The sequence below is a fragment of the Ailuropoda melanoleuca genome, chromosome 4 (assembly GCF_002007445.2).
Source record: "Ailuropoda melanoleuca isolate Jingjing chromosome 4, ASM200744v2, whole genome shotgun sequence".
NCBI classification, from domain to species: Eukaryota; Metazoa; Chordata; class Mammalia; order Carnivora; family Ursidae; genus Ailuropoda; species Ailuropoda melanoleuca.
This window is the reverse complement of record NC_048221.1, coordinates 6,601,931-6,629,519: the sequence shown is the minus strand read 5'-3', so window position 1 is coordinate 6,629,519 and position 27,589 is coordinate 6,601,931. Positions and strand designations below refer to the sequence as shown.

At 39.8% G+C, this 27,589-nt stretch overlaps 4 protein-coding genes across 4 annotated transcripts; all 4 read left to right on the top strand.

Moving 5' to 3' along the window:
- The first annotated feature begins 101 nt into the window (after positions 1-101).
- LOC100464585 (olfactory receptor 7G3-like) lies at positions 102-1,039 on the top strand. The gene is given in 2 exon segments (XM_011228336.2): positions 102-141; positions 144-1,039. Coding segments are annotated over 2 exon segments (936 nt in total).
- A 3,271-nt stretch (positions 1,040-4,310) lies between these two features.
- On the top strand, positions 4,311-5,285 carry LOC100470951 (olfactory receptor 7G1-like). Its single transcript, XM_034657224.1, has one exon. The coding sequence runs from the start codon at positions 4,347-4,349 to the stop codon at positions 5,283-5,285; it is 939 nt and encodes a 312-aa protein (XP_034513115.1). The 5' UTR covers positions 4,311-4,346.
- A 7,628-nt stretch (positions 5,286-12,913) lies between these two features.
- Positions 12,914-13,873, top strand: LOC100471200 (olfactory receptor 7G1-like). The gene has a single exon (XM_002921919.4). The coding sequence runs from the start codon at positions 12,935-12,937 to the stop codon at positions 13,871-13,873; it is 939 nt and encodes a 312-aa protein (XP_002921965.2). The 5' UTR covers positions 12,914-12,934.
- Positions 13,874-26,617: 12,744 nt separating this feature from the next.
- Positions 26,618-27,589, top strand: LOC100471447 (olfactory receptor 7G1). The gene has a single exon (XM_002921920.4). It carries the CDS (start codon positions 26,636-26,638, stop codon positions 27,587-27,589), a length of 954 nt encoding a protein of 317 aa, XP_002921966.3. The 5' UTR covers positions 26,618-26,635.

The window sequence follows — 27,589 nt, the reverse complement described above, 5'->3', positions numbered from 1 at the left end:
GAGAGAGTGAAGCAGGAGAAAAGATAGGCATGTTTAAGAAAGTTTCTCTTAAGTTTTGTTTTCGTGTCATCTCCATCTTTCCTATCAGACCCCTCAGCAACATGAAACCAGGAAACCTCTCAGATGCCATAGAATTCCTCCTCCGGGACTGTCAGAGGACCCAGATCTGCAGCCCGTCCTATTCTGCCTGTTCCTGTCCATGTTCCTGGTCTCTGTGCTGGGGAACCTGCTCATCATCCTGGCCGTTATGTATGACCCCCACCTCCACACCCCCATGTACTTCTTCCTCTCCAATCTGTCTTGTGTTGACATCTGTCTCACCACCACAACGATCCCAAAGATGCTGGTGAACGTCCGGACACAGAGCAAATCCATCAGTTACACAGCCTGCCTCACACAAATCTGCTTTGTCCTGACTTTCGCTGGATTGGAAAATGGAATTCTGGTCATGATGGCCTTTGATCGATTTGTGGCCATCTGTCACCCACTGAGGTACAATATCATCATGAACCCGAAACTCTGTAGGCTGCTGGTTCTGCTGTCCTTTCTTATTAGTGCTCTGGATGCCCTTCTCCACACTTTGATGGCACTGCGGCTTTCCTTCTGCACAGACCTGGAAATCCCCCACTTTTTCTGTGAATTAGCTCATATTCTCAAGCTTGCCTGTTCCAATATCCTCATCAATAGCATCCTTGTGTATTTAGTGACCAGTCTGTTCGGTGTTATTCCTCTCTCTGGGATAATTATCTCTTACACTCGAATTGTCTCCTCTGTCCTGAAAATCCCATCAGCTGGTGGAAAGTATAAGGCATGTTCCATCTGTGGGTCACACTTAATAGTTGTTTCCTTGTTCTATGGGACAGGTTTTGGGGTGTACCTTAGTTCTTCAGCTACACAGTCCTCCAGGAAGAGTGCAGTAGTATCAGTGATGTACACTGTGGTCACCCCCATGATGAACCCCTTTATCTATAGTCTGAGGAACAAAGATATGAGGGGGGCTTTGAGGAAATTTATCTCTAGAATGTCATCTTTCCATTAATGTGTCAGCTGCTTTGGGCTTACACTGCTGGAATTTGACAGAGAGAAATAATGTGTGATCCAGATAGCCTGACCAACTTTGAATATGTGAAACCAGAGATCAAATGGTTAAGGTTGAGAATTTTGAAATCAGGGGCACCTGGGTGGCTCAGTCATTAAGCATCTGCCTTCGGCTCAGGGCGTGATCCCGGCGTTCTGGGATCGAGCCCCGCATCAGGCTCCTCCGCTGGGAGCCTGCTTCTCCCTCTCCCACTCCCCCTGCTTGTGTTCCCTCTCGCTGGCTGTCTCTGTCAATAAATAAAAAATCTTTAAAAAAAAAAGAATTTTGAAATCAGACCAGCTGGGTTTGAGTCCTGCTTCCGCTAAAACATAGCTATGTGGCTTTTGACAATGTATTTCAACCCTCTAAACTCAGTTTCCTCATCTATAAAATTGGCATGATTATATTCCTTTATATTTTGGGAAGATTTGAGATACTTGAACTCAGTTAGTGAGGATGCATGCCTGCAGCTGTACTAAGGCAAAATTCTCAACTCCAATATGGTCAAGTGATAAAAACAGTCATCTTTCCTAACAAAAACTTCAGGGATTGGGTAGGTCCAGGCACAGAACTACAGGGCTGCATTTCACTCTGCCATGTGGTGGTATTTGCCTATTTGGACTATTCTCCTGGTGGTCACTGATGCCGGCTCCAGTGCAGAGGGCTTTCAGACCCAGAAACAAAAACTGACAGCCTCTCCTTGGGTTTCATTGCAGCACAAACATAGTATATCCAAGGAAACATCCAGAAAGCATTGTTATCATCAGCCCAAATTGAGATATGTGTTCTGTATTAGTTTCCTATTGTCATTGTAACATGTACAAACTTAGCTGCTTAAAACAACACAAATGTATTCTGTTGCAGTCTGAAAATCAGAAGTCTGAAATCAGCTTTATGGCAAAGTGTTCAGTTCCTTCTGAAAGCTGGTTGGAGAAAAAGTTATCAGTTAACAGGTACAGAATTTCTGTTTGGGATGATAAAAACATTCAGGAAATGGACAGTGGTGATGGTCATACAACACTGTGAATGTTCATAATACCATGGAATTGTACGCTTAAAGTGGCTGAAATAGTAAATGTTATGTTATACATATTTACCACAATAAAAAAAACTCAAAAGAATTCATTCCAATATACCAAAGCATTAAACACAAGAATCAAAATGATTAAATATTTCAGAAGACAAAATAAGAAAATGTTTTTATTATCTCAGAGAAGTTAAGCATTTCTTTTTTTTTAAGATTTATTTATTTATTTATTTATTTTTAGAGCAAGAGAGAGAGCGTGTGTGACTGTGCATGCAAGTGGGGGAGGGGAAGAGAGAGAGGGAGAATCTCAAGCAGACTCCCCGCTGAGCCTGGAAGCCCACCAGGGCTCAGTCTCATGACCCCAAGATCATGACCTGAGCAGAAATCAAGAGTTGGAGGCTTAACTAACTGAGCCACTCAGGTGCAACAAAGTCAAGCATTTCCTAAGAGAATAAGCATGATTGATAAAGACTGAGAAATTCAAGCACTTTAAAAATGATCCACAAAACAAGTGACTCATTCAATGAAAATTCAGAATTGTTCTTTCAATAGAACAAGAATAAAAAAGCAGGGGAGATAAACTTCCGGTGAAATATTTCCAGACGTGATCTTGCTCACTGTATCAATAGCAACGTGTTTTATTAGCACAGACACAGCTGTTAGTATATTCCAGCACACTAAAAAAAATCAGTCCTTTCTTCCCTCCCCTGGTAACCACATTCTACTTCCTGTCTTTATGAGTTTGCCTCTTCTAGGTACCTTAAGCTAAAATTCTACAATATCTGTCCTTTCTCATCTCATTTTACTGAGCATAAGTTTTTAGGGTTTCATCCATGTGGTAGCACCTGTCAGAATTTCATTCCTTCTTATGGCTGAAATACATATATAATTTCAACCTACAACTATCATCAGGCTTCCTGATATCCGAGATGCCAAAGGAGGGCATGTGAAATAGAAGATGTGAGCAGAAACAGTTGGAGAAATGAGTGGTGAACACCTGGACTCATCACATCAGGGTATCAACCATCTTGAATTCCTCAATTCTGTTGCTTTAGTCTTAAAAGAATTTGCACTGCCCTGGGATCAGGATGATGCTATAATTGTTTGGCTAATGAAGACCTTTGGATATTTATCCTCCAGAGGTACAGAGACTACAAATTGTGACAGCGTTGCTCAACAGCCCTGACCCAGTAATGAAATAGCATACCTGTGCCTTGACCTGAAGATGATCTCTCTCGCCCGGGACGCTAATGCTTCACTCCATCCCTTTCCTCTTCCTACGGGTGGAGCACCAGTCTCCATCATCCAACATCTAGCAGAGACGTCCTGTATCATTCCACAGTGATGTCACCTAGGTAACCTGATGTCCCTTAGTTAATATTTGGAAATGAGGGCATATATTTTACTACAAGTTTATCCAGCAGAAAATGTGAGGAGTACATGCATAAAATGATTAGAATCAAGACATCCATTTGCCTCCCACCTGTATTCTGTTTTCTTGACATGTTCCCTTGTGCCTTTCCTCCAATCCCCAAATGGTTATCATTCTGCCAGTTTCCCACTCTCTCTCTCTGTAAGGAAAAAGACTGTTTTCCTTCTCACAGGAACATGCTCATTTGCAAATATGGGGGTTGTTATAACAGTTGCTTAATCCTTCTACTGGTTTCTGAGAGTTGGCTGGGCAGTTTCCCTGTGTCTTCCAATTCTTGGTTTTCAAAAAAGATTTTAAAAAAATTTATTTGAGAGAGAGGGAGAGAACACAGCCTGTGGAGGAGCAGAGGGAGAGGGAGAAGGGAGCCCAATGTGGGGCTTGATCTGAGCCAAGGGCAGATGCTTAACTGACTGAGCCACCCAGGAGCCCCACAATTCTGGGTTTTTAACTTACTGTTGTCTATTGGCAGGCTGTGAGTTCTCTGCAGAAGGGGGTAAAGATGCAGATAGACTCATCGGCCTCATTACCCGTTTCTCCTAATGAAGTTACCAAATTAAAGAACAGTCTAATTAAAAAAAATGATGATTCCTCAGCCCTGTCCAGAATTAACAAATCATGACTCACTGCTTTATTAACTTTAAATCTTTTTTCAAAATAACGAAATAATATGCAAAGAGAAGGCATCTCTCCATCTGACTCTTTCCTTTCCCAACGAAGTGCTTGTTCTTGGTGATACTCCTGCTGCTTGCCAAGGAGCCAACATTTCATTGTCTTGTTACCATATCATTTCCATCAGATTCATCAACAATATGGAACCCAGAAATGAAACAGACATTTTAGAATTTCTTCTCATGAAAGTGACAGAGAATCCAGAACTGCAGTCCCTCGTCTTTAGCCTGTTCCTCTCCATGTACCTGGTCACCGTCCTGGGAAACCTGCTCATCATTCTGGCTGTCAGCTCCGACTCCCACCTCCACACCCCCATGTACTTCTTCCTCTCCAACCTGTCCTTCACTGACATCTGTTTAAGCACAACCACCATCCCGAAGATGCTGGTGAACATCCAAGCACAGAATCAGAGCATCACCTACACAGGCTGCCTCACCCAGGTCTGCTTTGTCCTGGTTTTTGCGAGTATGGATAGTTGTACCCTTTCAGTAATGGCCTATGACCGCTATGTGGCCATTTGTCATCCACTGAGGTACACAGTCATCATGAACTCCCACCTCTGTGGCCTCTTGATTCTTCTCTCCCTGTTTATTAGCATTGTGGATGCTCTGATGCACAGTCTGATGGTGTTGCAGCTGACCTTCTGCACAGACCTTGACATCCCTCTCTTCTTCTGTGAAGTGGTTCAGGTCATCAAGCTTGCGTGTTCTGACACCGTCATCAATAACATCCTGATATATTTTGCAACTAGCGTATTTGGTGGTATTCCTCTGTGTGGAATCATTTTCTCTTACACTCAGATAGTGTCCTCTGTTTTGAGAATGTCATCAGCAGGTGGAAAGTATAAAGCTTTTTCCACCTGTGGGTCTCACCTGTCAGTTGTGTCTTTGTTCTATGGGACAGCTTTTGGGGTATACATTAGTTCTGCACTTACTAACTCTTCCAGAAACACTGCAGTGCTTTCAATGATGTACACTGTTGTCCCTCAAATGATGAACCCCTTCATCTACAGCCTGAGGAACAAGGACATGAAGGGAGCCTTGAGGAAACTCATACATAGAACACCTTCTCTTCTGTGACTGTGTCACCTGCATGGACTGGGGTTTCTAGAATGAGTCAAAGTGGCAGAAATATGTCTGATTCTTCCATCAGCAAGTTCTTCTAGAATGACTGGAGAACTTAATGGGTAAGTTCATCTTAATTTTGGGTTGAAACTTGATTTGTTCTTTGAATAGCTCAGTGATGTTTTGAAATGAATTCCTTTATCAAACTCAGTTTCTTTGGTCAGGTCCATAGGGGTTTACCTGAGGCAGGGTATACAGTGATTTTGTTTGGATATTCAAGGAAGAAGAAAAGTAAAGAAGTTGGATGGATCATGGGTAGGATCCAAATAAGTCTGTAGTCTTAGAGACATAACTCTGCCGTTCCATAGATTGCACCACTTGAATTGCACCTCGAAAATAAGCCTACTAAAACATGGGAGGAATGGATCTTTCATACCCAATTTGGTAATTTTCAAGAGTGGTCACTGGGGGATGCCTAGGTGGCTCAGTTGGTTAAGCATCTGCCTTTGGCTCAGGTCATGATCCCAGGGTCCTGGGGACCTGGGAGTGGGGAGCGTGCTTCTCCCCCTCCCTCTGCTGCTTGCCCTGCTTGTGCTCTCTCTCTCTCTGTGACAAATAAATAAACAAAATCTTTTAAAAAAAAGTGGTCGCTGGTAAACTGTGTCTGTGCAAGGCACTATCAACATCTACTACAGTTAGTTTCATCATCTATAAATTGTTATAATTTGATTATCTCAGTAGTTTGAAATGATGGTCAAACAATTTATCTTAATTTGTGAAAAAACTTTTGTTTCTGCTAAAAGAAAGTAACCCTGACTCTAATAGACACAAGCAATAAAGAATATTATATTATTTTTGTTAAGTTTTTATTTTAATTCCAGTTAGGTGACACGCAGTGTTATATTAGTTTTGGGTGTATGATATAGTGATTCAGTAATTGATACAACACCCAGTGCTCATAACAAGTGCCCTCCTTAATCCCTATCACCTATTTCACCCATCCCCCCACCCACCTCCCCTCTGGTAACCATCAGTTTATTTAAAGTTAAGAGTCTGTTTCTTGGCTTTCCTTTTTCTCTTTTTTCCCCTTTTGCTAATTTTGTTTTGTTTCTTAAATTCCACATATCAGTTAAATCATGTGGTATTTGTCTTTCTCTGACTGACTTATTTCACTTAGCATTATACCCTCTAGCTCCATTCATGTTGTTACAAATGGCAAGATTTCATTTCTCTTTATGGCTGAATAATATTCCATTTAATATATTTATTTCTATATATAATATATAGATATATAATGAATATTATATATATACAGTGGAATATTTTACATATATACATATATTTATGACATCTTCTTTATCCATTCATCTCTCAGTGGACACTTGGAGTGCTTCCATAATTTGGCTATTGTAAATAATGCTGCAATAAACATAAGGGTGCATGTATCCTTTTGAATTAGTGTTTTTGTATATTTTGGGTAAACACTCAGTAGTGTGATTACTGGATCATAGGGTAGTTCTATTTTAACTTTTTGAGGACCCTCAAAATTTGACTTTTCTGGTCTGAGTAAAAAAAAAAAGAAAGGGCAGGGGTTGATCTTATTTGCTTAGAAACCTTCTCATTTGTTTATTTCTAAGAATGTATCTGAGTTTTCATTTTTGTCCTTAGTCATCTTTTACTGCTGTGTTTCTTACATATCTCTGATGGAGAGACATAATTGAATAAAATAAATTGTATCATTAATGTCATAGAGATTGGGTGCAGTCTTAAGGCTGTAATGCAAATATTTTAAATGTGTCTTTATTAGTAAAGTTATTCTATGGAGAAATGCCTCTTTTTTTTGACAAGGGGTTATTGAGTGTAAGAGTGGAGAAAAGGAAAATTGTCGAGATTAGGAGCATTTTCTTCCCCATAAACACAGAAAAGAAGGTCCATAAGTTAGAATTACCTCTTCTGGGAAAAGGTTAAACAGTGGAGGTCTCAGGAGAATCAAAGGAGTTGCTGGAGAATTTGTTGTTATTGGAGGTTGAGTGATGGTTTTATTTTCAGCACCACAGCTGAGAAACAGCTCCCTGCCTGGCACTGCAAGCGTCTCTAGTGAGACGGCACCTCTATTGAAGCCCACAGAACAGCTGCGGAGGTAAATCACCCGAGACCTTTGTTCATACTGAGGTTTCCCTGACTCCAGCAAGAACGACTGACTGAACCTCTGGGGAGACATTTGAGGGATGTGCATGCACTTTTTTTAAAGATTTTATTTGAGAGAGCGCAAGCGAGAGAGCACAAGGGGGAGGAGCCGCAGAGGGAGAGGGCAAGGGAGAAGCTGAGTTCCCACTGAGCAGGGAGCCCCATGCGGGGGGCTTGATCTCAGGACCCTGAGATCCTGACCTGAGCCGAAGGCAGATGCTTAACCAACTGAGCCACCCAGGCACCCCTGTGCATGCATTTTTACACTCAGAACTATATTTGAGATTATTTTTAAAGCATGACCCATTTTAATTTAAAAAAAAGGGGGGAAAGAAGGGTGCCTGGGTGGCTTAGTTGGTTAAGTTTCTGCTTTCAGCTCAAGTTATGTCTCAGGGTCCTGAGATCAAGCCCCCCACATGGGGCTCCCTGCTCAGTGGGAAGTCAGCTTCTCCCTCTCCCTCTGCGGGAGGTTGTGGGAAATCCCAGGATTGTGGGATAGAGCCCTGCGTTGGTCTCCCTGTTCAGCCGGGAGCCTGCTTCTCCCTCTCCCTCTGCATCCCGCCCCCCCGCACCACTTGTGCTCTCTCTCTCTCAAATAACTAAATAAAATCTTAAAAAGAAAAAAAAAGCAAAAAAAAATATGGGAGAATGTGTTTAGAGTTAGGAAGATGGCAGATCTTCCTTCAGTTTTGCTTTTTAATGTTGTGTATATTAAATAGTGCATAAAATCTACCTGTAGCTTTGAAAGAAGAGTCACATAATAAGAACATTTATACTTACCCAGGGGTTCAAAAGAACAATGTGATCTGCCACTCACATCACCCTCTCCCCATTTTAGGTGCAAACACTTCTGACTTGTGTACTTATTTTCCTTGAAGGTCTTCTTTTGGGTTGAATTCTATGAAATTTCAAGTATTTGATCATATTTGGCCTATGAAACTGGCAATCGAATTAAATGTCATTGTCTTATCACCCTGATATATGTTCCTGTTCAGTTTATAAATTTGCCTCTTTTCAAACTTGTTAAAAGTTTAATGCATGAATTTTCATCTTAATTGTTTTTCTCATTATTGTACTTTGATATTTAATCACATTGTTGGGCATATCAGTAAATAATTTATTTCCAATCCTCTGTGTTTTTACATGATATATGGTGACTTTTCAAAGTACGTATCCTGTCCAATATTGATGGAAATTTTGTTGTAACTAGTTTTCTGTTATTATGAATAAACCTGTTGGAATATTCTCATATATGTCCCTTGGCGGAAATAAAGAGAGTCAGTTACACACATCAGAAGGTCCTGATAATCTATACCATCATCAATGTACTTTCAAGGTTACTGATAACCTGGTGGGAGTAAAAATAATTTATTAATTGGCGTATCTTACTGTTATGTGGCCGGACATCTTCACATATTAACTTTCTTTTCTTTTGTTATTTATAATTTTTTAATTAAAATTTTTTTATTCCAGTACAATTAATGTACAGTGTTATATTAGTTTCAGGTATACAATAGAATGATTCAACAATTCTCTACATTATTCAGTGCTCACGATGATAAATGTACTCTTCATCCGCCTCACCTATTTCACCCATCCCTCCACCCACCTTCCTTCTGGCAACCACCACTTTATTCTCTATATTTAAGTGGTTTTTTTTTTTTTGGTCTCTCTTTTTCTTTCTTTTTTTAAAAAAAAGATTTTATTTATTTATTTGAGACAGAGAGCAAGCAAGAGAGAGAGAGCACGAGTTGGGGGGAGGGGTAGAGGGAGAGGGAGAGCAGAGTCCCTGCATGTGGGACTCAATCCCAGGATTCTGGGATCATGACCTGAGCCAAAGGCAGATGCTTAATCGCTTCAGCAAGGTGCCCTGTCTGTCTTTTTCTTTGATGGTTTGTTTTGTTTCTTAAATTCTACCTGTGGGTGAAATCATATGGTATTTGTCTTTCTCTGACAAATCTTGTCATGTTGTTGCAAATGGGAAGGTTTCATTGTTTTTTATGGCTGAGAAATATTCTATTATATATATATACACACACACACACACACACACACACACACACACACACACCACATCTTCTTTATCCATTCATCTATGAATGGACACTTGGGTTGCTTCCATAATTTGGCTATTGTAAATAATGCTGTAATAAATATAGGAGTGCATGTATCTTTTTGAATGAGTATTTTTGGATTCTTTGGGTAAATACCCAGTAGTAGAATTACTGGACCATATGGTAATTCCATTTTTAATTCTTTGATTATTCTCCATACTGTTTTCCACAGGGGATGCACCAGCTTGCATTCCCACCAACAGTATGTGAAGCTTCCTTTTTCTCCACATCCTTGCCAACACCTGTTGTTTCTTGCATTTTTGAATTCAGTCATCCTGACATGTGTGAGGTGACATCTCATTGTGGTTTTGATTTGCATTTTCCTGATGAATAGTGATGTTGAGCATCTTTTCATGTGTCTGTTGGCCATCTGGATGTCTTCTTTGGAGAAATGTCTATTCATGTCCTCTGCCCATTTTTTGATTGGATTATTTGTTTTTCTGGTTGAGTTGTGTAAGTTATTTGTATATTTTGGATACTAACCCCTTATCATATATGTCTTCTCAGTAGGTTGTTTTTTTGTTTTGTTGATTGTTTCCTTAGCTGTGCAGAAACTTTTCATTTTGATGTAATCCCAATAGTTCAGTTTTGCTTTTCTTGTATTTATTTTTTTATTTAAATTCAATTAGCCAAAGTATAGTACATCATTAGTTTTTGATATAATGTTCAATGGTTCATTTGTTTCCCTTGCCACAGGAGGCATATCTAGACAAAGTTGCCATGGCTGATGTCAGAGAAATTACTACCTGTGCTTTCTTCTAGGATTTTTATGATTTCAATTTCATCTTCCCTTTCTTTTAAATATATCTGTGTGGTATTTCTGCTGAGTTGTTTATGTTTTTCTTATTAATTCATCTGAGTTCTTTAGATAAATTTAACCCACAGTCCCCTAGAGTGAACAAATATGTACATTGAAAATATTGTGAAAAAATTAGAAAAAATAGTTACAAATATATAAAAAGAAGTAACAGATTTTTCTTCATTGACTAGAGACAAATTTTCACACAGGATCAATTAGAATCTACTTATAAATATACACAAGGAAGATTAAGCTTCAGGAAACAGTGACTCTTAGAAGAAAAACTTTTGAGAGTTCCCCATTTTACAACAACTCAGCTATATTTTAAAATGTATTACTTATATCAATATATACAAACTGTATTTTCACAACTAAAATTGTTATCAGACTTACGTCATTCATTGGATAGAGATCCTTTCATTAATACCTAAAAAAAGAAGACTGAAATTCAATTAGAGAAGGATGGTGTGTCTGTATTTGCAAAGCATTTGAAATGGAGATGAACAGACCCAGATGTGCATGATGTACACCTGGTCTCCTAGGGTCAAGAAAGCACCATCCTGAATCCCACTGTTCTAGAGTGTTGGTCTTTAAGGATTTACACTGCCCTGGGATGTCTGTGACAAAAAAATTGCTTAGTTAATGAGGAGCTTTGGAAATCGAACCTCTAGGGATACGGAGACTACAGTCTGCCTGTGACCACCTCATTCAAGATGAAAAGTAGTAGCACACCTAAGCCTCTCCCACAGATGATCCCTCTTGCTCAGGAGCCCGGGGCTCTCTCAATCCCTCTGCACTTCCTGAGAGCAGATCTTCCACAAGGTACATCAGAAATGTCAGTCATCATTCCACCATGATGCCAACCAGGTAACCTAACAGCCCCTACTCAATGTTTAGAAATGGGGTCAAATGTCTTACTAAAGGTTCATCCGGGGCAGCCGTGAAGAGAGTACAAACACCAGATGATTGAAACCAGGTCACCCATGGTCCTCCTACCTGTCTTATCTTCACATGTTTCCTTGTGCTTTTGGCCATGATTCCATTTACTAACACTTTTCCCTCACTTGTATGGCCAGGACCATTTCTTTCTGAGTAGAAATTTGTCTTTTAAAAAACATGACTGTTGAGGTGCCTGGGTGGCTCAGTAGGTTAAGTGTCTGCCTTTCACTCAGGTCATGATCCCAGGATCCTGGGATCGAGCCCTGTATTGGGCTCCTTGCTCAGCAGAGAGCCTGCTTCTCCCTCTCCCTCTGTTGGTCCATGTGCTTGTGTTCTCTCTCTCTCTCAAAGAAATAAAATCTTTAAAAAAATAAAGTTTAAAAAACTTGATCATTATAAATTTTTCTGACATTTACTTATAATCTTGTAGTGGTAAGAGGGCAGGAAGTTTGGGAAACATTTACCTTATATTCTCATTCTTGGTTCTTAACATATCTATGTATTATCTCAGTTGTCTGCCTCTGAAGTCTCTAGAGATCCAGACAGAATCTTTTTTTTTAAGATTTATTATTTTAGAGAGAGAGCATCTCAAGAAGACCCCCTGCTGAGTGTGGAGCCCAAAGCAGGGCATGATCTCACAACCCTGAGTTCATGACCTGAGTTGAACCAAGAGTTGGAGGCTTAACTGACTGTGCCACCCAGGTGCCCCCCAGACAGAATCTTCAGGTGCCTTCCAGTCTGTTTTATTTTATAAAATTACCAAATGTTTTTTTTACCAGAAGTAAACATTTTTATTGAAGTGTAACAAACACAAAGAAAGGTGCACTAATTGATGAATTTTCTTAAAGTGGAATAAACCCACATAATTACTAAGTCTGATCAAGAAATTAAACATTACAAGGTGTTTACATTCTACATATAAGTTTATTTTTTAAAAAAATTCTATTTATTCATTTAAGAGAAAGAGAGACAGAGAAGGAGAGAGAGCATGAGCAGGAGGAGGGGCAGAGGGAGAAGAAGAGAGAAAATCCTGACATAGGGCTCAATCCCAGGACTCTGAGATCATGACCTGAGCTGAAGTCAGATGCTTAACTGACTGAGCCACAATTGGTATTTTAGGTGCCCCTAAAATTACCAAATGTTTTAAATAAACAGAGCATCATAAACAGTGTAATTTTTAAAAATGACTACCTGTTCACCCTCTCCAGACTTAACAATTGTTTATGCTCTGCTATATCAGCTTCAGATTTTATTATTATTTTTTAAAGGTTTTTATTTATTTATTTGTCAGAGAAAGAGAGTATAAAGCAAGGAGAGAGGCAGGCAGAGGGAGAAGCAGGCTCCCCACTGAGCAAGGAGCCTGATGTGGACTTGATCCCAGGACCCTGGGATCACGACCTGAGCCAAAGGCAGACGTTTAACCAACAGCCACCCAGGCATTCCAGGTTTTTATTATTTTTAAAGAAACAGAATAATATACATACAGAAGGCACCCATCTCTTATTCCTCTCTATTAGTCTCCATCCCATCCCAAGATGGTTTTTGCCTCTAGTGATGCTCCTCTTCCTGGTCTAGGAAACTCACATTTGATTGACTCCATCTTTTCCATCAGATTCATCAACAATATGGAACCTGGAAATGATACACATGTTTCAGAATTCCTTCTCATGAGTGTGACAGAGGATCCAGAGCTGCAGTTCCCCCTATTCATCCTGTTCCTGTCCATGTACCTGGTCACCATCCTGGGAAACCTGCTCATCATCCTGGCTGTCAGCTGTGACTCCCACCTCCACACCCCCATGTACTTCTTCCTCTCCAACCTGTCTATTAATGACATCTGTTTAAGCACAACTACCATCCCGAAGATGCTGGTGAACATCCAAACACAGAATCAGAGCATCACTTATACAGGCTGCCTCACCCAGATTTGCTTTGTCTTGGTTTTTGCAAGTTTAGAAAGTAGTCTTCTTGCAGTAATGGCCTATGACCGCTATGTGGCCATTTGTCATCCACTGAGGTACGCAGTCATCATGAACTCCCACCTGTGTGGCCTGCTGGTTCTACTCCCCCTGTTTATTATCATTGTGGATGCTCTGATGCACAGTCTGATGGTGTTGCAGCTGACCTTCTGCACAGACCTTGACATCCCTCTCTTCTTCTGCGAAGTGGTTCAGGTCATCAAGCTTGCGTGTTCTGACACCCTCATCAATAACATCCTGATATATTTTGCAACTAGCGTATTTGGTGGTATTCCTCTGTGTGGGATCATTTTCTCTTACACTCGGATAGTGTCCTCTGTTTTTAGAATGCCATCAGCAGGTGGAAAGTATAAAGCTTTTTCCACCTGTGGTTCTCACTTGTCAGTTGTGTCTTTGTTCTATGGAACAGGTTTGGGGGTGTACATTAGTTCTGCTCTTACTGACTCTTCCAGAAACACTGCAGTGGTTTCAATGATGTACACCGTTGTCCCTCAAATGATGAACCCCTTCATCTACAGCCTGAGGAACAGGGACATGAAGGGAGCCTTGAGGAAACTCATACATAGAACACCTTCTCTTCTGTGACTGTGTCATCTGCATGGACTGGGGTTTCTAGAATGAGTCAAAGTGAGATAAATACTGGGTAAGCCAGAATGTCTGATTCTTCCATCAGCAAGTTCTTCTAGAATGACTAGAGAGCTTAATGGGTAAGTTCATCTTAATTTTGGGTTGAAACTTGATTTGTTCTTTGAATAGCTCTGTGATGTTTTGAAAATGAGTTCCAATTCCTAAGCCTGGTATTTTTGGTGGGATCCTCCCAAGCTGTCCCAAGGCAAGGGTTATACCAATACTGAAATGTCAGAAGAGAAGTGGGAGAAGTTGGATAGGTCAGGGAGAGGATCAAATATGTCTGTGGTTATATCAGAGACTTGAGTCGGCCTGATCTCATAGTTAGGGCCATGTGAATTGCACTTTAGAGACAAGCCAAGTGTATGACATGGTGTGTGTATGTGGAGAGCTGTTCTTTCATACTCTAGTAATTTCTGAGACCTGTCACTGGTAAACTGTGTCAGTGCAGGACAACATCAGCATTAACTATACTCAGTTTTATAATCTATAAAACTGCTATAATGTGATTATCTCATTGGTTTGAGATGATCATTAGACCTTTGATCCTGATCAGTGAGGAAGCCATCGTATCTACTAAGAGAAAGTAATCCTGATTGTAAAATGCCAAAACAATAAAGATATTTGTATTTCCCTGATGATCAGTGATGGTGAGCATCTTTTCATGTATCTGTTGACCATCTGTATGTCTTCTTTGGAAAAATGTCTATTGATGTCGTCTGCCCATTTTTAAATTGGATTTTCATTTTTTGGGTGTTGAGTTTTATAAGTTCTTCATAGATTTTGGATATTAACCCTTTATCAGATATGTCATTTGCAAATATCTTCTGTTCAGTAAGTTGCCTTTCAGTTTTGTTGATAGTGTCCTTCACTATGCAGAAGCTATTTATTTTGATGAAGTCCCAATTGTTTATTTTAATTTTTTTGAATCATGGGGTATTTTGTTATAATTTTGTATTCCAATGTGGTTATACCAATTTACGTTCGGATCCACAGTAAATGTATTCTTGCTTCATGTTCTCACCAACACTTTGATTACCAGTCTCATGAGTGAGGGTATATGGTATTACATTATGGTTTTAATGTGCATTTCCTTAACTATCAATGAGATAGAACTTTTTAAAAAAGATAGAACATTTTTTAATAGGTTAATTGGCTATTTAGCTTTCTTTTTCTGTGAAGTGCATATTCAAGTTTTTGCCTCTTTTTCTACTGATTTTTTCTTTTTTAATTTTTTTTAAAGAAGATTTTATTTAAGAGAGAGTGAGCAAGTGAGAGAGAGAGAGCACACAAGCAGAGGGAGAGGGAGAAGCAGACTCCCTGTTGAGCTGGGGCTTGATCCCAGGACCCTGGGACGTGGGGCTCGATCCCAGGACCCTGGGATCATGACCTGAGCCGAAGTCAGATGCTCAACTGACTGAGCCACCCAGGTGCCCCTACTGATTTTTTTTCTAACTGATGTGTTTAAGTATATATCCTGGATACTGAGCTGTTATCAGTTTTATCAGTTGCAAATGTCTTCTCCCAATTTGTGCCTTGTTTTTTCACTCAACTAATTGTGTTGTCTTTTGGCAAACAAAAATTCTTAATTTTAGTATAGCTAAATTTATTAACTTTCTCCTTTATGGTTTATGTTTTTTGTATCATATTTAATAAATCCTTCTCTACTCCAAGTTATTAAGGTATCTTTCTGTATTGCTTCTAACAATTTCATAATTTTGATTTTCATGTTTAAATCTGTTTAAATTCTTTTTTATTTGAGGGGCACCTGGGTGGCTTAGTCAGTTAGGTGTCCCACTCTTGATTTTGGCTCAGGCCCTGATCCCATACCATGAGATGACGCCCCAGGTTGGGCTCCGTGCTGTTCATGGATCCTACTTGAGATTCTTTGTCTCCCTCACCATGCTCTGTCTCTCTCCCCTCTTTCTCTCAAAAAAAGATTCTCTCGGGGCGCCTGGGTGGCACAGCGGTTAGGAGTATGCCTTCGGCTCAGGGCGTGATCCCGGCGTTATGGGATCGAGCCCCACGTCAGGCTCCTCCGCTATGAGCCTGCTTCTTCCTCTCCCACTCCCCCTGCTTGTGTTCCCTCTCTTGCTGGCTGTCTCTATCTCTGTCAAGTAAATAAATAAAATCTTTAAAAAAAAAAAAGATTCTCTCTGTCCCTTGCCCTCTGTCCCTCCCCCCCAAATTTTTTATTTGAGCATAGTTGACACGGTTTTATTTACATTAGTTTCTTTTTTTTATGGAGTTTACCATATATAGGATTAGGTCCCTGTGAATAGAGGTAGTTTTACTTTCTCCATTCCAATCTGGATGACTTTTATTTGGTTTTCTTGACTAATAGCTCTGGCTAGAACTTCCAGTTCCATGGTGACCAGCAGCAGTGAGGTAGGCTTCCCTGCCTCGTCCCTGATGTTAGGGAGAAAGTTTTCAGTCTTTCACTGTCAAATATGGTGTTAGCTGTGGGTTTTTCATAAAAACCATTTAATATCTAGAGGAATTATGGCACTATCCCTAGTTTTCTGAGTTTTTTGTTTTTAATTATCATGAATGGGTTTCGGATTTTAAGAAATTCCTTTTCTTCATCAATTGATATTGAGTTTTTTGTCCTTTTGTTTATTGATGTGATGCATTTCCTTGATCTAGTTTCTTATGTTGAACCACCCTTGAGTTCTTGGATAAATATCATTTGGTCATGGTAAATCATCCTTTTAGTTTGGTGTTGGATTCAATTTGTTAATATTTTGTTGATGATTTTTGCATCTGTCTTTATCAGGGATATTCCTTTATAATTTTACTGTGATGTCTTTATATGGATTTGGTGTCAGGTTAGTGCTGGCTTCCTGAGATGATTTAGGAAATTTTTCCATCTTTAAAATTATTTGGAAGGCTTTGAGAAATATTGGTGTAAATTCTTCCTTAAATGTTTGGTGAATTACCCAGTGAAGCCACGTCATCGTGAGCTTTCTTGTGTTGGGAGGTTTTTTATTACAGACTCAATCTCCTTCCTCGTTATTGGTCTCTTCCAGATTTTCTTTCTTCATGATTCAGTCTTGGTTTCTTTTATGCTTTTAGGAATCTATCCATTTCTTCTAGGTTATCCAGCTTGTTGGCATATAATTGCTCATAGTAGTCTCTTATGATCTTTTGTGTTTCTGTGGTATCATTTTTATTTTTTTATTTTATTTTTTAAAATATTTTTTATTATATTATGTTAGTCACCATACAGTACATGNTTGTTTATTTTAATTTTTTTGAATCATGGGGTATTTTGTTATAATTTTGTATTCCAATGTGGTTATACCAATTTACGTTCGGATCCACAGTAAATGTATTCTTGCTTCATGTTCTCACCAACACTTTGATTACCAGTCTCATGAGTGAGGGTATATGGTATTACATTATGGTTTTAATGTGCATTTCCTTAACTATCAATGAGATAGAACTTTTTAAAAAAGATAGAACATTTTTTAATAGGTTAATTGGCTATTTAGCTTTCTTTTTCTGTGAAGTGCATATTCAAGTTTTTGCCTCTTTTTCTACTGATTTTTTCTTTTTTAATTTTTTTTAAAGAAGATTTTATTTAAGAGAGAGTGAGCAAGTGAGAGAGAGAGAGCACACAAGCAGAGGGAGAGGGAGAAGCAGACTCCCTGTTGAGCTGGGGCTCGATCCCAGGACCCTGGGATCATGACCTGAGCCGAAGTCAGATGCTCAACTGACTGAGCCACCCAGGTGCCCCTACTGATTTTTTTTCTAACTGATGTGTTTAAGTATATATCCTGGATACTGAGCTGTTATCAGTTTTATCAGTTGCAAATGTCTTCTCCCAATTTGTGCCTTGTTTTTTCACTCAACTAATTGTGTTGTCTTTTGGCAAACAAAAATTCTTAATTTTAGTATAGCTAAATTTATTAACTTTCTCCTTTATGGTTTATGTTTTTTGTATCATATTTAATAAATCCTTCTCTACTCCAAGTTATTAAGGTATCTTTCTGTATTGCTTCTAACAATTTCATAATTTTGATTTTCATGTTTAAATCTGTTTAAATTCTTTTTTATTTGAGGGGCACCTGGGTGGCTTAGTCAGTTAGGTGTCCCACTCTTGATTTTGGCTCAGGCCCTGATCCCATACCATGAGATGACGCCCCAGGTTGGGCTCCGTGCTGTTCATGGATCCTACTTGAGATTCTTTGTCTCCCTCACCATGCTCTGTCTCTCTCCCCTCTTTCTCTCAAAAAAAGATTCTCTCGGGGCGCCTGGGTGGCACAGCGGTTAGGAGTATGCCTTCGGCTCAGGGCGTGATCCCGGCGTTATGGGATCGAGCCCCACGTCAGGCTCCTCCGCTATGAGCCTGCTTCTTCCTCTCCCACTCCCCCTGCTTGTGTTCCCTCTCTTGCTGGCTGTCTCTATCTCTGTCAAGTAAATAAATAAAATCTTTAAAAAAAAAAAAGATTCTCTCTGTCCCTTGCCCTCTGTCCCTCCCCCCCAAATTTTTTATTTGAGCATAGTTGACACGGTTTTATTTACATTAGTTTCTTTTTTTTATGGAGTTTACCATATATAGGATTAGGTCCCTGTGAATAGAGGTAGTTTTACTTTCTCCATTCCAATCTGGATGACTTTTATTTGGTTTTCTTGACTAATAGCTCTGGCTAGAACTTCCAGTTCCATGGTGACCAGCAGCAGTGAGGTAGGCTTCCCTGCCTCGTCCCTGATGTTAGGGAGAAAGTTTTCAGTCTTTCACTGTCAAATATGGTGTTAGCTGTGGGTTTTTCATAAAAACCATTTAATATCTAGAGGAATTATGGCACTATCCCTAGTTTTCTGAGTTTTTTGTTTTTAATTATCATGAATGGGTTTCGGATTTTAAGAAATTCCTTTTCTTCATCAATTGATATTGAGTTTTTTGTCCTTTTGTTTATTGATGTGATGCATTTCCTTGATCTAGTTTCTTATGTTGAACCACCCTTGAGTTCTTGGATAAATATCATTTGGTCATGGTAAATCATCCTTTTAGTTTGGTGTTGGATTCAATTTGTTAATATTTTGTTGATGATTTTTGCATCTGTCTTTATCAGGGATATTCCTTTATAATTTTACTGTGATGTCTTTATATGGATTTGGTGTCAGGTTAGTGCTGGCTTCCTGAGATGATTTAGGAAATTTTTCCATCTTTAAAATTATTTGGAAGGCTTTGAGAAATATTGGTGTAAATTCTTCCTTAAATGTTTGGTGAATTACCCAGTGAAGCCACGTCATCGTGAGCTTTCTTGTGTTGGGAGGTTTTTTATTACAGACTCAATCTCCTTCCTCGTTATTGGTCTCTTCCAGATTTTCTTTCTTCATGATTCAGTCTTGGTTTCTTTTATGCTTTTAGGAATCTATCCATTTCTTCTAGGTTATCCAGCTTGTTGGCATATAATTGCTCATAGTAGTCTCTTATGATCTTTTGTGTTTCTGTGGTATCATTTTTATTTTTTTATTTTATTTTTTAAAATATTTTTTATTATATTATGTTAGTCACCATACAGTACATGCCTGGTTTTTGATGTAAAGTTCCATGATTCATTAGTTGTGTATAACACCCAGTGCACCATGCAATACGTGCCCTCCCCGCCACCCATCACCAGCTTATCCCATTCCCCCACCCCCCTTCCCTCTGAAGCCTCAGTTTTAATGTTTCCTCTTTCATTTCTGATTTTATTTGAGTCTTCTCTCTTTTTTTCTTGATCTAAATTTTCTCAATTTTGCTTATAATTTCAAAAAAGCCAGCTCTTAGTTTTGTTGTTGTTGTTGTTTTTAATATAGTTTTCACGGGGCATCTGCGTGGCTCATTTGGTTAAGGATCAGACTCTTTGTTCTGGCTTGGGTCATGATCTCATGGGTCATGAGATTGAGCCCTGAGTTAAGCATCCAGCTCTTGGTGTCAGCTCAGGTTATGATCTCATAGGTCATGAGACCGAGCCCTGGGTTGAGCATCCAACTCTTTTTTTTTTTATTTTTAAAGATTTTATTTATTTATTTGACACAGAGAGAGAGACAGCCAGCGAGAGAGGGAACACAAGCAGGGGGAGTGGGAGAGGAAGAAGCAGGCTCCCAGCGGAGCAGGAAGCCCAATGCAGGGCTTGATCCCAGGACCCTGGGATCACGCCCTGAGCCGAAGGCAGACACTTAACGACTGAGCCACCCAGACGCCCCATAATATGTGTCTAATTCTTGACTTCTGTTGGGGGACAAGGAGGCTGGTGTCTCCTACATCCCCATTCTGGTGATATCTGTTCTATTCTCTTTCTAGTCTCTGTTTAGTATTTCTGCTTTGATATTTGGTTTTTTCTTCTTTCTACTGGTTTTTGGCTAAGTTTTTTCTTTTTCTTCTTCCCTGTGGTATAAATTTAGGTTGTTTATTTGAGATCTTTCTTTTTGCTTCCTGTAGGCTTTTATAGATATAAACTACTCTCCCTAGAACTGCTTTTGCTTGAGCCTATAACTTTTGGCATGTTGTATTTCTATTTTCCTTTGTTGTATGATTTTTTTAAAAGATTTTATTTATTTATTTATTTGTCAGAGAGAGAGAGCACAAGAAGGGGGAGCGGCAAGCAGAGGGAGAAGCAGACTCCTCACTGAGCAGACAGCCTGATGGGGGGCTCGATCCCAGGACCGAGGGATCATGACCTGAGCCAAAGGCAGACATTTAACCAACTGACCACCCAGGCGTCCCTGTTGTATGATATTTTTTTGATTTCCCTTTTGATCTCTTCTTTGATGCATCGGTTTTTCAGGAGCACGTTTTTTTCTCCACTTATTTGTGAATTCTCCAGTTTTCCTCCTGTTATTGAATTCTTGTTTCATACCATTGTGATTGCAAAAGATAGGCTGATTTCAGTCTTCGTAAATTTGTTAAGACTTGTTTTGGGTGGCCCAATGTATGATCTATTCAGGATAATGTTCTGTATATGCTAGAGAAGAACGTGTGTTCTGCTGCTATTAGGTGGAGTTTTCTGGATGTATTTGTTAGGTCTATTTGGTAAATTGTGCTTAAAGTCCAATGTTTACTTACTCATTTTCAGCCTGGATGGTGTAGCCACTGCTGAAAGTAAGATAATGAAGACCTCTACCATTATTTACTGCTGTGTATTACTCGCAGACCCATTTATATTTCTTAATGTGTTTATGTACTCTGATATTGGATAGATATACATTTATAATTGTATAATTGATTATAATACATTATAATCAATCTTCTTTGCCTCTTGTTATAATTTTTTAAAGATAGATTTATTTATTTATTTATTTATTTATTTATTTATTTATTTATTTAAGAGAGTGCAAGCAGGGGGAGAAGGGCAGAGGGAGAAGAAGAGGAGCAGACTCCCTGAAGAGCTGGGAACACAACACGGGGCTGGATTCCAGGACCCTGAGATCATGACCTGAGCCAAAATCAAGAGTCAGACACTTAGCTGACTGAGACACTCAGGTGCCCCTGCTTCTTGTTATGGTTTTTGACTTAAAGTCTATTTTATCTGATATAAGTATGGACACCCCTGCTCTCTTTTGGTTTCCATTTGCATGGAATATCTTTTTCCACACCTCCACTTTCAGTTTATGTGTGTCCTTAATTGCCGAAGCGCATCTCTTGTAAGCATCATATAGTTGGGATTAAAAAAAAAAACCCAACTGTTTGTCATTTTATGTGTTTTGATCAGAGACTTTAGCTCCTTTTACTTTTAAGTAATTATTGATAGGTGAATTCTTACTATTGTCATTTTGTTAATTGTTTTCTTGGTGTTTTGTAGATCCTTTGCTCCTTTCTTCCTCTATTGCTCTCTTCCTTTGTGATTTTTGATTTTCTGTGATTTGTTGATCCCTTTCTGTTTTTTGTTTTTGTTTTTGTATCTACTATAGGGTTTTGATTTGTGGTTAACATGAGGCTTATATAAAACATCTTATAGTTATAACAGTCTATGTTAAGGGGTGCCTGCGTGGCTCAGTTGGTTAAGTGTCTGCCTTCAGCTCAGGTCATGATCCCAGGGCCCTGGGATTGAATCCCACATTGGGCTCCTTGCTCAGCAGGGTGCCTGCTTCTCCCTCTGCCTGCCACTTCTCCCTCTGCCTGCCACTCCTCCTGCTTACGCATGCACTCACACTCTGTCTCTAACAAATAAATAAAATTAAAAAACCCCAATTTATGTTAAGCCAACAATTTAATTTTGATTACATAAAAAAGCTTTACCCTTTTGCTTCCCCCATTTTATATTTTTGGTGTGTCAATTTACATCTTTTTGTATTGTATATTTTTAAAATTAATGCAGTATAGTTATAATTAATAATTTTGTCTTTTAACCATTTCCCTGGAGTTATAACCATTAAAATATTAGACTTCTTTGCATTTGACTACCTTTACCACTGAGTTTTATACTTTAATATGTTTTCATGTTACTAATTGACATCATTTTTATTTTATTTTTATTTTTTTATTTTTTAAAGATTTTATTTATTTATTTATTTGACACAGAGAGAGCCAGAGAGCACAAGTGGAGGGAATGGGAGAGGGAGAGAGAGAAGCAGGATCCCCACTGAGCAGGGAGCCAGATGCAGGGCTTGATCCTAGGACCCTGGGATCATGACCTGAAGCTAAGGCAGACACTTAACCGACTGAGCCACCCAGGTACCCCAACATCATTTATTTTAGCTTGAAGAACTTACTTAGAATTTCTTTTAAGGCTTGTCTAGTGGTGATGAACTCCTTCAGCTTTTGGTTTTCTGTGAGTATCTTTCTCTCTCCTTTAGTTCTGAAGGATAGCTTTGCTGGGTAATATATATTATATATATAGTATATATATATTATATATATATATATAGTAATGTATTCTTAGTTGGCAGGTTTTTTTCTTTCAATATTTTACATATAAAATCTCACTCTCTCCTGGCCTTCAAGGTTTTTTCTGAGAAATCTGCTGATTACCTTATGGGGTTTCCCTTGTATTTGATGAGGCTCTTTTCTCTTGCAGCACCTCCAGAATCAGTGCTGAAGGTCCAGGACAGGTGGTTGTGACGGTCAGGGTTAGCAGTGTGCAAACACTCTGCTCTGGGTGCTAGCTGTAGTTTCCTGCATGGTGGCGAGGGTCAGGGCAATGACAGGGGTCAGCTGTAGATGTGTGCATAGTGGTAGAGGCCAGCGATAAGGGTTGAGGTTTTCTGCCTGTGTATGCACAACTGTGACTTCTGGGGCTGGTGGTTTGTATTTACATCATGACAGAGATAGCCATGGGTATGCATGGGGTGGAGACCAAGGACAAGAAATGGGGCTGGCTGCATGCACATGTGTAGCTGTGGGGACCAGGACCAGCTGTGAGTGTGTGCTTGGTGGCCATACTGACTTCCAAGACCAAGGCACCCGTGGTGGTGGGAATGGAGTGGGACTCAAGCTGTTGGTCTTTGAATGTGAAACGTGCAGAACTCTTGGTGATGAAAACTGCAGGGAGACTGTAGCAGCTGAGCTGGCTTTTGGTTTCCTCGGTGATGAAAGCTTCTGGCGTCATCTGTGGAGCAGACCGCTGGGGTCTGCAATGGTGAACACTTGATAGAATATGGTATATATACACCATGGAATAGGACTCCTTAAAAAGGAAGGAAATCCTGACCCGTGAAGTTACATGGATAAACCTTGAGGACATAAAGCTAAGTAAACTGAGCCAGTCACAAAAAGGACAAAGACTATGGTTCTATTTATGAGGTCTCTAGAGAAGTCAAAATTATAAAGCCAAAAATGAAATGATGTAGGCTGGTGATGGGTAGTAAGGAGGGCACATGTTGCATGGTGCACTGGGTGTTATACGCAATTAATGAATCATCGAACTTTACATCGAAAACCAGGGATGTACTGTATGGTGACTAACATAATGTAATAAAAAATATTATTATAAAAAAATGAAATGGTGGTTACTCGGGGCAGGGGGAGGCAAGGGATTTGGCCTTGTTGAAATGACATGGAGTTTTATTTCTACCAGATGAAGACTTCTGGAGATTGTTTGCACAGCAGTGAGAAATACTTAACATTAATGAACCACACACTTAAAAATGGCTAAGATGGCAAATTTTATGTTTATGTTCATGTTAGTGTTTCAGTCCACAGTCCCCTAAAGTGAGGAACACTATATCTTGAAACTTGTGACAAAATTAGAAAAGATGACTATGAATACCAGTCAGAATGGTGAAAGTCAACAACACAGGAAACAACAATTGTTGGGGAGGATGTGGGGAAAGGGGAGCCCTCTTACACTGTTGGTGGGAATGCAGACTGGTACAGCCACTCTGGAAATAGAATGGAGGTTCCTCAAAAAGTTAAAAATAGAACTACCTTACAATCCAGCAATTGCACTACTAGGTATTTACCCAGAGAATACAAAGATACTGATTTGAAGGGGCACATACACCCTGATGTTTATAGCAGCATTATCAACAATAGCCAAACTATGGAAAGAGCCCAAGTGCCCATCGACTGATGAATGGATAAAGAAGAGGTGGTCTATATATAGAATGGAATATTACTCAGCCACCAAAATAGAATGAAATCTTGCCATTGCCAACAATGTGGATGGAGCTAGAGTGTATTATGCTAAGCGAAATAAGAGAAGGACAAATACCATATGATTTCACTCATGTGGAATTTAAGAAAACAGATGGACATATGGAAGGGGAGGAAAGAGAGAGAGAGGGAAACAAACCATAAGGGACTCTTAACTACAGAGAACAAACTAGGGGTTGATGGAGGGAAGTGGTGGGGGATGGGCTAGATGGGTGATGGGTATCAAGGAGGGCACTTGTGATGAGTGCTGGGTGTTGTATGTTAGTGATGAATAACTGAATTCTACTCCTGAAACCAATATTGTACTGTATGTTAACTGACTGGAATTTACTTTTAAAAAAAGATTTTATTTATTTATTTGAGAGAGAGAGAGAGAGAGAGTGCTAGTAGGCACAGGGGAGGGAGAGGGACAAGCAGACTCCACGCTGAGCAGAGATCCCTATGCAGGGCTTGATCCCAGGATGCTGAGATCATGACCTGAGCCAAAGGCAGTTGCTTAAATTGACTGAGCCACCCAGGCGCCCCAACTGACTGGAATTTAAATAAAAACTTGAAAAAAAAATGTGACTGAAAACCTAAAGTGGGAGTAGCAGGTCTCTTTGAGTTAATCAGGGAATTGTCACAGAGAATAGATCAGAATCTATTGTATAAAACATATTGTACATGCTCTGTGTATACACAGTGAAGATTAATGTTCAGAAAACATTTAAAGACTCAGAGAGATAAACCTTAGAGTGTTTGCATTTTTACAATAATGTAGCTATATTTTTAAATATCTTATTTATGGAATATTTATAATGTCACAATACATATAATATAAGATATATTAAAATATATCTCATATATCTAAGCATGCACACTGTATTCTCACACCCCAAATAGGCATCAGATTTCCTGATGTCATTGATTAGATAGAAATGTCTTTGTCTGTAGCCAACAAACGAAGACTCTTACCCAGTTAGAGAAGGATGGCGTGTCCACATTTACCAAGAATTTGAAATGGAGATAAGCAGATGCAGGTGGAGAAAAGTACATGGTGTGCACTGGGCCTCACAGGGTCAGAGAATTCCTTCCTTCCAGATTCTTGGTCTTGAAGGATTTGCACTTGCCTGGAATCTCAGTGACAATGAAATCGTTGGACTAACGAGGAGCTCTGGAAATTGAACCTCTAGGGACACAGAGACTGCTCTGCCTGTGACCACTTATTTCAGCAATCCTTCCTATGAAAAGTAGTAGCATAATTGGTTCTCCTCCCATAAATGATCCTTCTTGCCCAGGAGCCTAGGTCTCATTCAGTCCCTCTGCCCTCTCTGAGTACAAATCTTCCAGACAGTGCATCCAGGGGAAATGTCAATCATCATTCCACTGTGATGCCAGCCAGGTACCCTACATGGACGTTTGGAAGTGAGGGCAGGTGTTTTACTACAGGTCCATCCACGGGAAGTTGCGAAGAGAGGACATGGACCAGGTGATTAGAACCGAGTCATCCAGGGTCCTCCTGCCTGTGTCTCATCCTCTTCATGTCTGTATACTTTGCACCAATTTCAAGTACCTCCATTTACTAATGTACTCACTCTGTACTATGGCCAGGGCCATTTCTTAATGAGAGAAGAATTCTGCTTTTTTAAAAAATAGGATGGCTGTTAGACAAGTCTCTGACATTTACTTACAATTTTGTAGTGGTGAGAAGGCAGGAAATATTTGGTAAAGTTGACTTTATCTTCCCATTCTTGGTTCTTGACATACTTATGTATTATCTCAGTTGCTCACCTCTGAGGTCTTTGGGGATCCACACAGAATCTTCAGCTGCCTCCCCAGTCTGTCTCTCTTTATAAAATTACCAAATGTTCCAAATAATCAGAACAGTATAGATAGTGTACTTTTTTAAAAAATGGCCACCTCTTGACCCTTGTGGGAATTAACAATAGATGACACGCTGCAGTATCAGCTTCAGGTTTTTGTTAAAGGAACAGAATAATATGCATACAGAAGGCACCTACTTCTGATCCCTCCCTATTAGCCTCCATCCTATCCTAGGACAGCGTCTGCCTCTGGCGATGGTCCTTCTGCTGGTCTAGAAAACACACATTTGATTGTGTTCTCACTCCACCTTTTCCATCAGATTTATCAACAACATGGGACACAGAAACAAAACAGGGGTTTCAGAATTCCTTCTTCTGGAAGTGACAGAGGATCCAGAACTGAAGCCCCTTCTCTTTATTCTGTTTTTGTGTGTATACCTGGTCACCATCCTGGGAAACCTGCTCATCATCCTGGCTGTCAGCTCCGACTCCCACCTCCACACCCCCATGTACTTCTTCCTCTCCAACCTGTCCTTCACTGACATCTGCTTAAGCACAACCACCATCCCGAAGATGCTGGTGAACATCCAAGCACAGAATCAGAGCATCACCTACACAGGCTGCCTCACCCAGGTCTACTTTATCCTGGTTTTTGCAAGTTTGGAAAGTTTTCTTCTTGCAGTAATGGCCTATGACCGCTATGTGGCCATTTGTCGTCCCCTGAGGTACACAGTCATCATGAACTCCCGCCTCTGTGGCCTCTTGATTCTTCTCTCCCTGTTTATTAGCATTGTGGATGCCCTGATGCACAGTCTGATAGTGTTGCAGCTGACCTTCTGCACAGACCTTGACATCCCTCTCTTCTTCTGCGAAGTGGTTCAGGTCATCAAGCTTGCGTGTTCTGACACCCTCATCAATAACATCCTGATATATTTTGCAACTAGCATATTTGGTGGTATTCCTCTGTGTGGAATCATTCTCTCTTACACTCGGATAGTGTCCTCTGTTTTGAGAATGCCATCAGCAGGTGGAAAGTATAAAGCTTTTTCCACCTGTGGTTCTCATCTGTCAGTTGTGTCTTTGTTCTATGGGACAGGTTTGGGGGTGTACATTAGTTCTGCTCTTACTAACTCTTCCAGAAACACTGCAGTGGTTTCAATGATGTACACCGTTGTCCCTCAAATGATGAACCCCTTCATCTACAGCCTGAGGAACAGGGACATGAAGGGAGCCTTGAGGAAACTCATGGGTAAGATATCATTGCTTTTTCAGGAGTGTGTTGTTTAA